Source organism: Kogia breviceps, chromosome 4 (genome assembly GCF_026419965.1).
Source record: "Kogia breviceps isolate mKogBre1 chromosome 4, mKogBre1 haplotype 1, whole genome shotgun sequence".
Lineage (NCBI taxonomy): Eukaryota > Metazoa > Chordata > Mammalia > Artiodactyla > Physeteridae > Kogia > Kogia breviceps.
The window spans coordinates 63,799,649-63,815,690 of NC_081313.1; the positions used below are offsets into that span (position 1 = coordinate 63,799,649).

The following is a 16,042-nucleotide window of genomic DNA, read 5'->3' on the forward strand; positions in this document are numbered from 1 at the left end:
CATTTTGGAGTATTTCTGGGTCAAAGGGGATGAGCATTTTACACTTTGAAAATAGTTGCTCTGTTGCTCTCCATAAAAGGGTCAACCACCATCAGAAAATGCCCCTTTTTCAGTACCCTAGGTATTTGTAAACTTCTGTATTTTTCCAAAGGGTAATTTTAGGAGATAAGGGTCTGAATTATTATTTCAAAAATCATAAACTAAATTTTATTTAACTTAATGTTTGTTTTTAATAATGAATAACTTTAATGAAGGTGCATATTCTGTTTTTTTAGGTTCTCAAAGTTTTTCTGGCATCATTAACTTGGAAAAGCCTGTGATTTGCTCTTTGGCTGCCATAATAAGATATCTGAAAGAGTTTAACTTGGAAAAGATGCTTTCCAAGCCCAAGTAAGTGATTTCTCAAAAATAAAAAAAGGGTGGTGCTATATTAAAAAACATTTCTTAAATTGAATTTCATAAATACTATTGAATTGAATTTTGGTAAGTACTAGGTAAGAAGTTTACCTGCTCTGGATAGAATATTCTGGGGCCAGAATGAGTTGTGTGGTATTGTTGCTGAAGATTATTAAAAATATTAATTGACATAAATTAAAAGAAAGCTTAAGAATTCTTTCAGTTTGTATTCATGATAGCTATTGAATGTATTATAGTGTTGACTACAACACTATAATATAAAATTGTGCTTTATACTAATGTACAGTTAATTGAGAAGTAGTATTAAGAAGTGGTATTGAAAAGCATTCATAAAACTTCATCACCTTTCTTATTTTGGTTTCAATTCTTATTTCGCAGACCATAAAGTTGAAGATAAAGAGGACAGCTACTAACATAGACAGCTTTTTTTTTTTTTTTAAATTTATTTATTTTTGGCTGCACTGGGTCTTTGTTGCTGCACGTGGGCTTTCTCTGGTTGTGGCGAGCGGGGGCTACTCTTTGTTTCAGTGTGTGGGCTTGTTGTGGAGCACGGACTCTAGGCGCACAGGCTTCAGTGGTTGTGGCTCATGAGCTCAGTAGTTGTGGCTTGCGGGTTGTAGAGTGCAGGCTCAGTAGTTGTAGCGCACGGGCTTAGTAGCTCCGTGGCATGTGGGATCTTCCTGGACCAGGGCTCGAACCCATGTCCCCTGCATTGGCAGGTGGATTCTTAACCACTGCACCACCAGGGAAGCCCCTTATAGACAGCTTTTTGAAAGAGTGATTAACTTTGTAGAGTTGAGAGATTTAAAAGCTGGCAATTGACATTCTAGAAAAATGCTAGTTTAAAAGCCAGTGGAATAAAAAAAGGATAACAGAATAATTTTCTTGCTTTTCCATATTCTACCTTCACTAGCCCCTTATCTTTGGCTCTGTGAAGAATTACCCTATATCATATCGATCCTGGATAAGTAAGCTGCTTCCTCTTCTGCGGAGGTGGGGTGGACAGATAGGAGCTATCTCAGTAAAATATCATTTAGTACCAAGATTGGGAAATCCTTGTCTATGTCTATTTTAATCCCACCCTGAAAGCAATACACTTCCAAGACTTCTACCCAATGCCCTAAGTATTTTGAGGTATTTCTACTCTCTTTAGTCGGAGAGCAAACTATTCTAAGCCCTATGTGAACCCTTGTTCATCCTACTGTTTCTTGTGGTTCTTTCCCTGATCTCATGTGAGGTCCTCTGCATATTTAAGGATCAGTGCTTGGCCAAAGACTTTGAGGGGACCCTCTGCATATCTCTGTATGCAGCTCTGTCATCTCTGGTATTCTGTCTCACAAATTCTACTTTCCTTGGTCTCTCCAAGGAGTTAGTCATAGTGTTTACCTCTTTTGTTTTTCTTCTCTCAGGGATCACAGTTCTATGCTGCCTGATGTCCAACTGCCCGAAAACAGTTTTAAATGTACATATATATGTATATGTATGTGTATATATATATATATATATATATATATATACACACATATATATAGTGTGTATGTTGTGTGTGTATATATATATTTGTATAATTTTCTAGTTGTGGTTAAAGGACAGTACTCATGCATTTAATCTTTTACGAATGAAAGCAGAAGTGAGGTGCTATGATTGAACACCATAAAAAAAACAACAGAAGAGGGAGATGTGTAAAGTAACATCAGCTATCCTAAAAAATGTCTGTGTTCTGAAACTTCTGGAAAACTAATTTTCACTTAAAAATTAGCAATGGGAAAAGAACCAAATTGAAATCCCATATAAAATTATAATAAAAAAGAATAAGTGGCAGGATAATGTCCTTACAGAAAGTGAATACATGCCAGAAAGACATGCCCACAAATTAAATAAAAACTATAACTTACTACTTCAAAATGAGCTAAAAGGAAATGATGCTAAATGTGAAAGGACAAATGAGAATAGATGAGAAATAGGAAAGATTTGAAATGAGGTGATAGGGTTTGAGAATAAACTATATATTAAAGAAAAAGATCAATTTAGGAATAAAGAGTAAACTAGAAGGAATACAAAAGTAAATAAATACAACAGAGATACTTTTAAGAGAAACAGAATTTGAAAAGAGAGAGATGCAAGAAAAGATTAACATGGCAAACCTGAGGAGACAACTATCCTTAGGAAACCCTACATGCAAGCTTGACCTTTGACTGGCATCTGAGACCTTGCCTTTGGGGAGGGTTTCCAGCATTCTCTGGTAAGAATGGCTCACTGTGCCTGAATGGTTTCTGCAGACAGTATGGTTTATGCTGAACACCTACTTGTTTTCTGGGAGCTGGAATTTTGGTACACAGTAGGAAAGAGGTGCCTATGTGAATGCAGCCCCCAGTGAAAACCCTGGGTGCTGAGTCTCTAATGAGCTTCTCTGGTGGATATTTTACACATGTTGCCACAACTCACTGCTGGGGAAATTAAGTACATCCTGTGTGATTTTACGAAGAGAAGACTCTTGGAAGCTTGCCCTTGGTTTCCTCTGGACTTTGCCTTATGTACCTTTTCCCTTTTCTGATTTTGCTTGGTATCCTTTCACGGTAATAAATCATAGCTGTGAGTATGACTATATACTGAGTCCTATGTATTCTCCTAGTGAATCGTTGGGGATCTGTTATACACCCTTCTTATTTTCTTCTTTACTATGCATACTGGCAGCATTTAGGAATGCAAAGATAATTGTTTTAAGTGCAAATAAATTAGAAATGAATCTACAATAAAACTGAATTTTTGTCATATGATACAATGTATAATTCATAAATTAACCATCAAAAGGTTAGACAAATGGTGAATGTATGAACTCTGAAAACTACATAGAGAACTATTATCCACTATAGATTTCATATGTAATGTGGTAGGGTGTCTTTTTTTTTTTTGTCTGTTTTCATTTTCAAATAATATTAATAGTATTTAAATAGAATCTTTGTAAGGGGTTGATCTTTCACATAAGGTCTACACCTTTGCTGCCTTTGTCTAAATCAGAAAGATTGGTTTTTGTTTTTGTTTTGTTTTTCTTTAAGTAGTATAGGAATGATGTAGAATCTTACATTTCTTTGGCAATTTTCAGAAAGAACATTTTTCTCCCATTTATAAAACTTGAGGGAAAAAAAAGCATCCTTTGTATTATTGTTGTCTGAAATATTAATGAAGTATTTTCCCATGTTACTTGGAAGATTTCTATGGAAGTTCACTCAGGATGAATACTAGCCAGGCATTGTTTATAAGGTTTATTTCAAAGCACATAAAATTTGGCTTTTTCCAAAGGATGAATAATTAAGAATTGCTTGATCAGTGATCATATACTGTCAAATTCCTAAGGATGCTGGCAGATATAACCCTGACTTCAAAAGTATATATATAATTCCTAGTGGAAATAGACACTGACAGAAGGAAGTTTCTTTTGTATTTGTAAGGAAGAGTCGGAACTCCAGAGTACATTATCATACAAACATATGGGAAACCTGAAGCATAGTTAGTTCTTATAGTTGCTTGGTAATTATCATTCCATAGGAATCAGTCTAACTTAATATTGCCCAGTGGTTGATCTCTTTTATTAAGATCAGTGCAGATGTCAATGCTGCTGAATTGTGGGTTCTTAATGCCAACTAAGCATCCTTCGAGAGTCTGTGTCTGATGAAGGTACTCAAGTGTTCATTAATCACCCCTAGGGTGTAGGTTAAACCTGTCAAGAACAGGGGAAGTAAATGACTTTTCTTTAAACACATGGGAACTGTTTAGATAGCAACTCAGAGTCCAGGCTAGCAATACTTCCAACTTGTATCTTTGACCATGAAGGTGTGTGAACATCTGTCAGCTGTACAGCAAATCACTTCTAATTGTTTCTTCCTGAAAATAATGTTTTACATTTTATTACTGTCTCTGGGTGTTTCACATACATTTCTGGGCTTTATGACTCAAAGGAAACCAAACAAACCCAAACTGGTCTCCCCATAGAAAGATGGCAGACCTCTGCTGAGCATATACTTTCTGCTAGGCTCTGCAGGTGCTGCAAAATGTATAAGACACAAAGAACCCATGCCTCCAAGGAGCTTAGATCTATTTATGAGGATAGCAGAAAAAGATAAATTACTGTAATGCAAGGCAAATTAAGTTAACGGTTATAAGAAGGAGAGAATGGCCTACACATACCTACTATCAGTGTTGGAGTTGCTTCCCTCTAAAAATCATTAACAAGTCATCCTTTGGAAGCTAGGTCAAACCTAACCTGTTGCAGGTAAATTACACTGCCAGGGGACAGTGTTCAGTTACTAGGCAACATTCCTAATATGCATTAAGTTATTTCTTTTTCAGGGCTCTGGAACCTTAGTTGTGGGAGTCATCTAGAAGTGGAGGCATCTCTCAATGAGCACTGGCTCCTTGGGCTCTGATTTTAGGCTCTAGATTGCTGGATGAAAGCTCGCTTCCATAACTGGCTTAGGAAACTGGATTTTATTTACATCTTATTACGGACATGATGAGTGGGATTAGTTTTATGATGCAAAAAACACTCAAGCTTTCCTTCCAAATAATTTTAGTGACTTGCCGTTATTTTTCTTGCTTTGAAAAGTGAGCCATCAAATCTGTAAGTGCTGTGGACAGAAATGTCAAAGGACTGGCTTATAAAGGAAATTAATTACTGGATTAGTAATTCATTGATTAATATACTTTTTAACATGACAGACTAATAAGGACAAAATTTGAATTGTGCATATATTTGTTAATCACATTGAACTCAATAGTCAAGTTTATTTGAAATTTATTGAACTTTTAATCTAGTTTGGGATAGTTACAGGGACATATAGAGAATGTGAATTCTTTGAACTTAAGGAAGTAATTTCTACTTTTTCAGTTTTATACTCTACTAAAACATTAGCCACATTAATTTGTGATCTTAATTATAGAGTAAATAACATTTGCACATACTGGAATGTTGATTAAAAGCTTTTAAAGTGTTTATCAGGATGATCTCATGCTAAAGAATAAGGAGGACATTTTTAAGTATACTGACATATTTTTCTAGCAAATTGCATAGCTTTTCCTGAAGAGACCACCATTTGCTCTGCCAATGATAAAAGACTATGTTTGGTTCTATTACTGGAAATATAAAAAAATTTAAAAATTGTTGGTACCATTACTTCCCTTCCTTGTTCTTGGTTTTGGTGTGACAACAGCTGTCCTTTCACATCAGTTTACCTAACAGCGCCCAGCGTTGATAGAAGATACTCTCATAATGAATATTCTTTTTGTCTTCTTTTGGTTCGATTTCCTATCACAGGAAATCATGTTACTGGAGTATTTCTAATGCCTAAATTAGTTTTTCTATTTCTTTATGCACTTGCATCATGGCTCATATTTCATTCTTTTACAGGAATTTTAAACAGTTGTCAGGTGAAATGGAATTTATGACAATTAATGGAACAACATTAAGGAACCTGGAAATCCTTCAGAATCAGGTAAACATAAGGCATATTAGATTCAAAATGGTTTTGAAAAAAAATTTGGGATAAGGTAGCAGTCTGTTCTTAGATACGCAGGTGAAAACAGTGTTGTCTTCAGCTGACAGCTCTGCCTGACATCTACTGGTAACTGCAGTGCTCACTTTTTTTGAGGACCAAATACATGAAATACTTACTTGGGGGTTACATTGGGAGCTATAGAGCGGTGCTTTTTTTTTTTTTTTTAAGATGTTGGGGGTAGGAGTTTATTAATTAATTTATTTATTTTTGCTATGTTGGGTCTTTGTTTCTGTGCGAGGGCTTTCTCTAGTTGTGGCAAGTGGGGGCCACTATTCATTGCGGTGCGCGGGCCTCTCACTATCGCGGCCTCTCTTGTTGCGGAGCACAGGCTCAAGACGCGCAGGCTCAGTAGTTGTGGTTCACGGGCCCAGTTGCTCCGCGGCATGTGGGATCCTCCCAGACCAGGGCTCGAACCCATGTCCCCTGCATTAGCAGGCAGATTCTCAACGACTGCGCCACCAGGGAAGCCCCAGAGCTGTGCTTTTTAATGATTGAAGCGACACATCCATCCTGATAATTTCTTTATCAAATATTTCTTTGGAAAGGCATCATCTTTGGAAATTAATGTAAAGTGGATTTTTTTGGTCTGCTTGGTTATGTTTTTTCTACATACTTTTAACTGATTGTTGAAATCTCTGCAGTCTTACTTCATTATCCAGCATATAAAACAAGTTTCTCTGATACTCAGTTTGACTGTAAGATGCATAATATTTCACTTCACAAACTTCCATCATTGTTTACTTGCCCTTTATTGATGAATGAGAGGGATAATGGAGACATTACAATTATTGCTTTCATGTATTAAACTATCACTTGGAAATATGAGATATTATATTGTAAACTAATGTTATTATAACATAAAGTCACAGAAAGAAAAAGCAGTTCCAAGTCATTTGAGTAAGTAGTGGAAAAGCTGAACCATCTGCTGTGAATCACCAGAACTGCTGTGCATTAAAGTAAATGCTGAATTTATTCTCCTGACTCCTGGGTTTGTATATTGCCGTCTAGTTTCTCTCACTTGGTTTCTCCCTCTGCCAGGCTGTCCTTGTATACTGGAGTCAGCCTTCCTTTTATGCAATAACATTATCATGTCATTCTGTCATCCGGAAGTTGAGCATATTTCCCGCAAGTCTTTCTCAACATCCCTGAGGTAGCAAACAAAAGGGCATTTCTGGGGTGAAGAAGAGCCCACAGTCAAAGCCTGTAGACACAGCCCCAGTATTCCAAGATTTCTTTACTTCTGCCACATCCTCCCTGTTCACATCCTATTACAGTGGAGTCAGTTCTGAAATCACATTCCTAAGGCAAAAATCATCCGTCATCAGAATACCCTCTAAAATCCCTTTCTTTATCAGGACTTGGGCCCTTGTAGAATTAGAAGCTGAGAATTAGCATCTTCTCCTTGTCTTTGTGTTTCGGCTTTGGCCTCCTTTACCTTAGAGCAATGGAAGGGGTCATGAGGAGGGAGCTGGCTGGCAGGGAGAGCAAAGGTATAACAGGACTCAGGTCTCCCCCACCTCTCCCTCTCTTGTCTGAGCCTGCTTCTCCAATGATGCCAGGTAATTAGAGAATGATTCCTGGGACCCTTTACTGTGGTCCAGGCAGTCAGGCTCTTGTCTCAGAAAGGGATGGTGCAGTCCCTGATGTGGAGTCTCATAGGTCTGCTCTGCCTGCCCAGCTCGTCCTCAGGGAGCCTTCCATGACCACTGTAGTTTCCATGTGTGCTCTGCTTTAAACTCCTAAAGCCTGGAGAGGTTATAGCACACTTTTTATAGTTGATTTCTGCCAGGTGGCATTGTGTTCTCATTAGGAGTCTTTTCTCCCACACTTGGATGTAAGTGCCCTGAGGGAGGGACCATGTCTTAATATACCTTTGCTATTATTCTACTGAGCACTTATTCTGTAAGTACCTGCTCATTGATTTGAAGGAAAAGGAAAGAGTAAAAAAAAAAAAAAAAAAAAATCAGGTGAAAACAACTTTATGTTCCAAATAGAACTTAAACCTATTATTAGACATTTTGTACTACAAGGTAACCTTGGTAAAATTTAATACCATCTATAGTTAATTGTAAACATTTTTTAATGGCTTAACTTTAAAGTGGCAAAGCATAGGTAAATTTTTGCTAAGGATTTAATAAAACAGACTAAAATCAAACCCTTCAGGGGTACAGTCCTAGAGTGCAGTACAGGTTCACTTCTCTCCTTAAACTTGTTCAGTGTTGTCATAAGAGTATCTGTCTTTAGAATGGCAACTCTTAGGTAGTGGGAGATACTGAACTGCCAAAGGAAAATGAAATTATCTTCACTGTGCTTTCTAGGGTAGGAAAGGATGCAGTTATACTTTTGAGATGTTTAGGACAAACATTTCAAAAGAGACTTCTCAATAATTTATTGTTAGTTAACTAAAAACTATACATAGACTGTATCTTTCTTGTGTAAAATATAAGTACTTTGTGTGTGTATATAAGGATGTGTGTATGTATACATTCATTGACATTAAATGAACACCTGTTTTGAGCTCTGTCTTATGCTAGGGCTTAACATTTAAAATTGGGGTCTATGGAATAATGAGAACGCATGAACAACTAGCAGTTTTGCTACAAATACAATCATCTAGTTAATAAACCTTGTCTTCTGGTCTTTTTTAGACTGATATGAAAACCAAAGGAAGTTTATTTTGGGTTTTAGACCATACTAAAACTTCATTTGGGAGACGGAAGTTAAAGAAGTGGGTGACCCAGCCACTCCTTAAACTAAGGTAAAAGGAATTGTCTTTTGTGTGTTTAATCTGAACACTGTTTTCAATCGGGGAAGATTTTATTTTGTATCTGGCAATAGACTATTATCGGGAAGATTTTTTTCCTTGTCCCTAAGAACGAGACTGCTTTCAGTTGGAAGACATGGGGTCTGCCCGGAGAAAGTGAGTTAACCAGTTAGTTTGGGTCATCAGTAGCATAAGGGTTTAGGGAGAGAGAGGCTGGGGAGATGGGGCACTGCCTTTTGTTGAGGGCTTTGAAGGCTGGGCTGAGGAGCTGGTAGCCAGAGGAGGTTAATCCAGTGATTCTGCACATGGGAGTGATAGGATCAGAGCTGGCTTGTGTGTGGGAGCAGACAAAGTGGTCATGGGTGGGGAACAAGTTAGCAAGTTCACGGAGAGGTTCTGAGGACCTGAGCTAAAGAAGTAACAGTAGGAATCTGAAAGAGGGCTTAGATGTGAGATGTTTAAGAAGGTAGGATGAGTAAACTAGGTGTGCTTTCAGGGAAGGTAGGTGAGTCTGGTGCCTAAAACACAGTGGTTTCCAAGCTTGTCTGCACGTTGGAATCACCTGGGAAGCTTCTAAATACTTAACGCCTGTATCCAACCCCCAGATACTGTGATTTCAGTGGCCTCCAGTGTGGCCTGGGAGTTAGAATTTTTAAAAGCTCCCAGATGATTCTGACATGCAGATAGATTTGGGAGCTGTGACCTATGCCTGTCACATAGTAGGAGTCCAAATAATGTTGACTGACAGACTGAATGAATGCATACTATTATTTATTGTGTTTTTACTATGTACCAGTATTTAATATTCAGAATCATCCTCTGAGGGTGGGTCTTTGAGATGAGTAAGCAGATTCAGAGAGCTTCAATAACTTGCTTAAGGTTTCACAGCTGGTAGAGCCTAGATTTAAAATCAGCATTGTATCCATCTTGAACAGCTTGCCATATGGACGGACCAGAGAGAGTATAGTGCTGGTGCTGTTAGTGGGCTCTGTCAACTGAGTCAGTCCCACTAAGGCTGCAGCTCACCACCCCCTAGCCCACCGTGTTCTCACCTTTGCAGTGGTATGGTACCTCCTCACAAGGCTGCTGTAAGGAATAGAATGAGGCACTAATCTTCTGCCAGTTTTGAGCTCTTTATCGTATAGCAAGCACTATGCTAGGGGCTTTACGTGCATCGTCTCTTAAACTACACAGCAGCCTCACTAATGGCTGCATCTTATGCTGTGCTTAGTAAATAGCCATCTTTGGCAAAGGATAGCAGATGCTGTTACTGTTAGTCCTAAGCCTTAAGATAACTGTTCTGATGATGATTGGTTACTAAATCACTTCAGCTTTTAGTGGGTCATTACAATTTCTTTTCTTGACCATAAAGACCTTTGGACAGGGGAAACTGACTAGGTAAAGAAGGAATTCTGAAAATGGAAGTATCTACTTTGGTTCAGTATTCAAACGAGATAAAGATACCTCATGGAGCAAAAGCAGACAAGATGGCTTTCTGTAGATAGTCTGTGGACAGCAATATAAGGGGTGTTGCCTTCTGGCTGATAGAAAGGCATCTAAAGCATCCACATTATTATTTTATTTGGTTGGTTGAAATATTCAACAGAAACAGACTTGCTAGCAGACTTTTTCATGCAAATTAAATTTTTTATTTCTGTTGTTAAATTTGTTTTGTATAAACATGATTAATTTGAGATAAATTCAGTAGACCATGTTGTATACTCTTTGGGGGTTGATCATGTACTCTTTGGGACCCTCCTTTCCCAGAAAGGCTGAGAGAAGGTACTCCATGCATTGAACTCCAGTGCTTTCAAGTATGAACTTTAGACCAGCCTAAAACATATATAGCTGAAAACAGGCATACAAAACTTCTTCCTTTGCCATTTTTATGTTAAGTCATAGTTTTAAAACTTTAAGCTTCCTAATCCATTAAAATTGAATTCAGGGACTTCCCTGGAGATCCAGTGGTTAAGAATCTGCCTTCCAGTGCAGGGGATGAGGGTTCGATCCCTGGTCAGGGAACTGAGATCCCACATGCCGTGGGGCTGAACTTGTGTGCCACAATTAGAGAGCCTGCATGCCACAACACAGAGCCCATGCGCCACAACTACAGAGAAGCCCGTGCACCGCAACTAAGACCCGACACAGCCAAAAATAAATATTAATAAATAAAAATGGGTTTAAAAAAATTTCACTTCAAAAGAATTCCAGTTATATCTTAATTGCACTTGCCATGTCTTCCAAACAAATACCTAGAGAAAATCTTCAGCTGATTAGTCAGTAGTTCAACTATATATTTATTGTTGTTGTTGTTTTAGTACTAACATTAGGTGCCATGCATCCAGGCTAATATTCTGTCTCTGACATAGGCAGCCAAAGGTTAGTTTAGGGCCTAGTTTTCGTCTATAGTGAGATCGTACAACAAATAATTGGTGACAAGGGAACTTAGCAAGATATAAGATGGATCTCCTAAAGTTCTTCAAGAGCCCACTATTTGTCAGTCATCCATGAATTCTCTTAAATCCTTTAGGATCTTTTTAATATTTTTAGCCTATTTTAGCTTCCAGGGCAATCACACAGTTCATAAATTCAGGACCAAGTGTTTCAAGTTTTAGAGGATTTTCCACTCCCACTACTTTTTATTCTATAAAATGGCCTCTTTGGTGCAAATTTTTCTAGTGACTTTCTAGAAAGTATAAATGGCTTTTACCCTATACTTACTGATTCAAAGAATTCACTTGGGTTATTGAGGTCAGATGTTACTCTACTGAAACCACATTGGCTTTTATGAATAGGTTATGTTCTTATGTGTTATGCCCCATACGTTTTATCAGTTCTGAAATTTTCGGCAAGAAGATTCTTCATTGTAGGTCTCTGGCTTCTTATAACTGAATGCCATCTTGGCAAGCCATTAGTCCTAAGACCTTTTAAAACTAAATTATATTGAATTCATTTTTTTAGAGATTCCATCTTTGAATTTCTTCTGCTCCTTTTAGTTGATATGGTTTTGTCAGTCTTTTATACATATACTATAGGTACTTTATTGGTTTTGTCCACAAGCCCCAAAATGCAAATTCTTCTTGTAAATAGTGACTGGTTGGGTGGGGGGAGGGGCAGAAAACTTTGAAAAGTGTGTGATGAGTATCTAAAATGGTATTTTAGGCAAAATATTAATTTCCAAGGCAGATTTGGTCATCTTAGAAGAGTATTCAAGATTCAGTAACTTACCCTATATTTTGAAATATTAAGCAAAGGTAAGTTCTGAGTTTTCTCCGTGAGTACCTCTTCTTCTGCCTGCACCTTAAGTGTTGATGTTACCTGTGGTTCTTTCCTGGGGCATCTTCTTACTTTCAGCACTACTTAGGATCTTATCTGTGGCCATGGCTTCTCCTGTAACTCATGTGCTGATGACTTTGTTTCCATTATCTCCCGCAGCTCCAGACCCACACATCCAGTAGCATGTCTCTGCCTCGGGAAATGTTCAGCATGAGTATGCAGAACAAATTGGAAATAAGACATTTCCTTCAGTGAGATAGTGATTTCTTGGAAATGCAGCTGTGTGTGTGTGTGTGTGTGTGTACGTACATGCGTGTGCATACACACTAATAAAACAGCAGATTATTAACCACAAAGGGAACCTGAGAAATCAGTTCCTCCCCTTCTAGTGGATGAACTCTTTTGATCAATGATGAAAACATTGTCTTTCTGCAAGAAGTAGTATTATATCATCTTGCCTTTTTGTAAAATCACTTTTTATGAGAGGCACTCAGATGAAAGCCCTTTCATGAAAGACTTTTTATTAAGGAAACTAAGCATCTCCATGCCTCTGGTATTGCCCTTCTCTGTTTCTATCTGCATTACCCAAAGATGATATTTTTTTAAAAATGTATATCTGATTATGTTTTGCTACTTACTGTTTACAGTTCTCACAGCACACTAAGGTGTGATTTATTTCTGGACCTTTGTACAGTCTGTTCCCTTTTTCTAAAGTGGAAACTACTAATTTTTGTCTCCCTCCTAACTTGCTGGCTGCTTCTTCAGTTTCCTTTGCTCACTTTTCATCTTCTCTGTATCTTTTAAATATTGGAGTTCCTGAGGCCTGAACCTTAAGAGCTCAGCTTTTTTCCTTCCCTTATCCTTCCCTCCCCTTCTCTTCTCTCCAATGAACTTACCTATGTCCATGACCATATATATCAAAATGTCAGTGATTCTCAAATTTGTATCTTTGGTCCTTACTCCCCTCTATTCTCCAGGCTTATATATTCAACTCAGGCTCCTAAACACATAGGTGTATCACAGTCATCTCAAACTTAACGTATTCAACCCTTTCCTCCTCCTGGTTCCCTGTCCCCTCCACCTAATGCGTTGCTTGGGCCAGAAACCTGGGAGTTACTCTGGACATTTCCTTTTGACAACCACATCCAATCTAATACTAAGTCCTATCGCTTTTACCTCTAAAATATATCCAGAGACTGTGCATGTCTTGCCATCTTGACTGCAGTCAGTCCCACTTGGACTGCTGCAGTATCCTCATAACTGATCTCTTTTTTGAAAATAAAAGCTGAATCATGTTACTCACCTGCCTTAAACTCTTCATTGGCTTTCCATTGTGCTTCAGATAAAATTAAAATTCTTAAACATGGCTGTTCTGTCTGACTCTCCTCTGCATTCATGCATTCATTGTCGTCTGTTCACTCTGGCCTTCCTTTAGTTCCTGAGCATCCCAGAACTTTTTCTCTTCCCATGGTCTTTGCATTTACTTGTCTCTCTACCTAGAATATTATTCTCTTTCTCTTCAGTTTTTACACAGCTAACTGCTTTATTCTTTAGGTTTTACCTTAAAGTGTTAGTTCTTCAGAGAGGTTTTCTCTGACCTCCTAATCTAAATTATGTTCTTCATATTATTCTTGGATAGCATATAGGACTTATTATGATTGATAATTGTTTATCAGTGTTTGTTTAATATCTGCCTGTCTCACTCATCTGTGTGTTTCGTTTATAACGAGCATTTGATAAGTATTTTTCACCTGTGCTCATTTTTCTACATTTGCACTTTTTAAACAAAATATGTGTTATTAGTGTCAAATACACATAATGTAAAATTTATCTTAATCATTTTTATGTGTACATGTCATTAAGTACAGTACATTCATTAAGTACATTTTAAGTGTATTAAATACGTTAGTATTGTGCAACCATCACCACAGTCCATCTTCAGAGCTCTTTTCATCTTGCAAATCTGAAACTCAGTACACATTCATGAATAACTTCTCATTACTCCTTTTTCCTAAACTCTGGCAAACACCATATTACTTTCTGTCTCTATGAAGTTGACTATTCTAGGTACCTCATATAAGTGGAATAACACAAGGTTTGTATTTTTGTGACTGTCTTACCATTTAGCATAATATCTTCAAGGTTCATTCATGTTGTAGCATATATCAGTATTCCTTTTTTTAAATTGAGGTATAGTTGTATAGTTGATTCACAACATTATCACTGTGTTGTATACCTGAAACATATAATATTGTAAAACATAGTGATTGAATATTTTTATAGATTATATTCAATTTAAAGTTATTACAAAATAATGGCTATAATTCCCTGTTTGTACAATATATCCTTGTTTATTTATTCTATACATAATAGTTTGTATCTCTTAATCTCATACCCTTATCTTGCCCCTCCACCTTTCCCTCTCCCCCTTGGTAACCACGAGTTTGTTCTCAATGTCTGTGGAGTCTATTTCTGTTTTGTTGTATAAATTTGCTTGTTTTATTTTTTAAATTTCACATATAAGTGATACAGTAGAATATTTGTCTTTCTCTTTCTGACTTATTTCACGAGCATAATACTCTCTAGGTCCATTCACATTCTTGCAAATGGCAGAATTTCATTCTTTTTTATGGCTGAATAATATTCCATTGTATAAATATACCACATCTTCTTTATCGATTCATCTATTGATGGACATTTAGGTTGCTTCCATTTCTTGGCTATTTAAAATAATTCTGCAGTGAACATTGGGGTGTATGTATCTTTTTGAATTAGTGTTTTTGCTTTCTTCAGATATATACCCAGCAGGAGAATCACTGGATCATATGGTAGTTCTATTTTTAGTTTTTTGAGAAACCTCCATGCTCTTTTCCATAGTGGCTGCACCAATTTACAGTCTCACCAACAGTGTATTAGGGTTCCCTTTTTACATATCCTCTCCAACATTTGTTATTTGTAGACCTTTTTATGATAGCGATTTTGACAGGTGTGAGGTGATATCCCCTTGTACTTTTGATTTGTGTTTCTCTGGTGATGAGCGACATTGTGCATCTTTTCATGTGCCTGTTGGCCATCTGTATATCTTCTTTGGAAAAATGTCTGTTCAGGTCTTCTGCCCACTTTGGAATCTGGTTTTTTTTTTTTTTTTTTTTTTTTTGATATTGAGCTGTATGAGCTGTTTTTATATTTTGGATATTAACTCCTTATTGGTCATATCATTTGCAAATATTTTCTTCCATTCAGTAGGTTGTCTTCTCATTTTGTTGATGGTCTCCTTTGCTGTGCAAGAGCTTTTAGGTTTAATTAGGCACCATTTGTTTATTTTTGCTTTTATTTCTTTTGCCTTAGGAGACAGATCCAAAACAATATTGCTACAATTTATGTCAAAGAGTGTTCTGCCTGTGTCCTCTTTTAGGAGTTTTATGGTTCAGGCCTTTCATTTAAGTCTTTAATCCATTTTGAGTTTATTTTTGCATATGGTGTGAGGAATGTTCCAATTTTGTTGATTTACATATAACTGTTCAGTTTTCCCAGCACCACTTACTGAAGAAACTGTCTTTTGTCCACTGTACATTCTTGCCTTCTTTGTCATAGATTAATTGACCATATGTACGTTAATTGACCATGGGCTCTCTATTCTGTTCCATGGATCTATGTGTCTGTTATTTGTGCCAGTATCATACTGTTTTGATTACTGTGGCTTTGTAGTATAGTCTGGTAAGTATTTATTGAATGGATAATGAAAAGAATGACTCATTAAAGTCCTAATTCAGACTCCTCCTTTGAGAAGTCCTCCTTCTTCACCTTTTTCCCACTATAGAAAGTTATCTCCTCTCATTATGTCCTGTTTCTTACTACTCCACCCCAAACACACACATAGAATACACTGGCAGCTCATAGTACTTTGAATATAACAGATAATTAAGAAATTATGAACAAATGAATCCATTTGAAAATCTTAGGGTTCTCAGTAGGCTTTGAAAATAAAGGCAAACCTGTATAAGGGAAGTTTATTTTTCTAAGAAAAACTTCT

The 16,042-nt window shown here is 37.1% G+C and overlaps 1 protein-coding gene across 6 annotated transcripts in view; it reads left to right on the top strand.

The window, feature by feature from the left end:
- The window catches only part of MSH3 (mutS homolog 3), a 183,014-nt gene that overhangs the window by 60,094 nt on the left and 106,878 nt on the right, over positions 1-16,042 (top strand). For all 6 annotated transcript variants that reach the window (XM_059060650.2, XM_059060649.2, XM_067031233.1 and 3 more), the window contains 3 exons: positions 276-390; positions 5,822-5,906; positions 8,618-8,727. In XM_059060650.2, the coding sequence (XP_058916633.1) occupies positions 276-390; positions 5,822-5,906; positions 8,618-8,727 (310 nt within the window). The remainder of the gene's footprint in view (positions 1-275; positions 391-5,821; positions 5,907-8,617; positions 8,728-16,042) is intronic.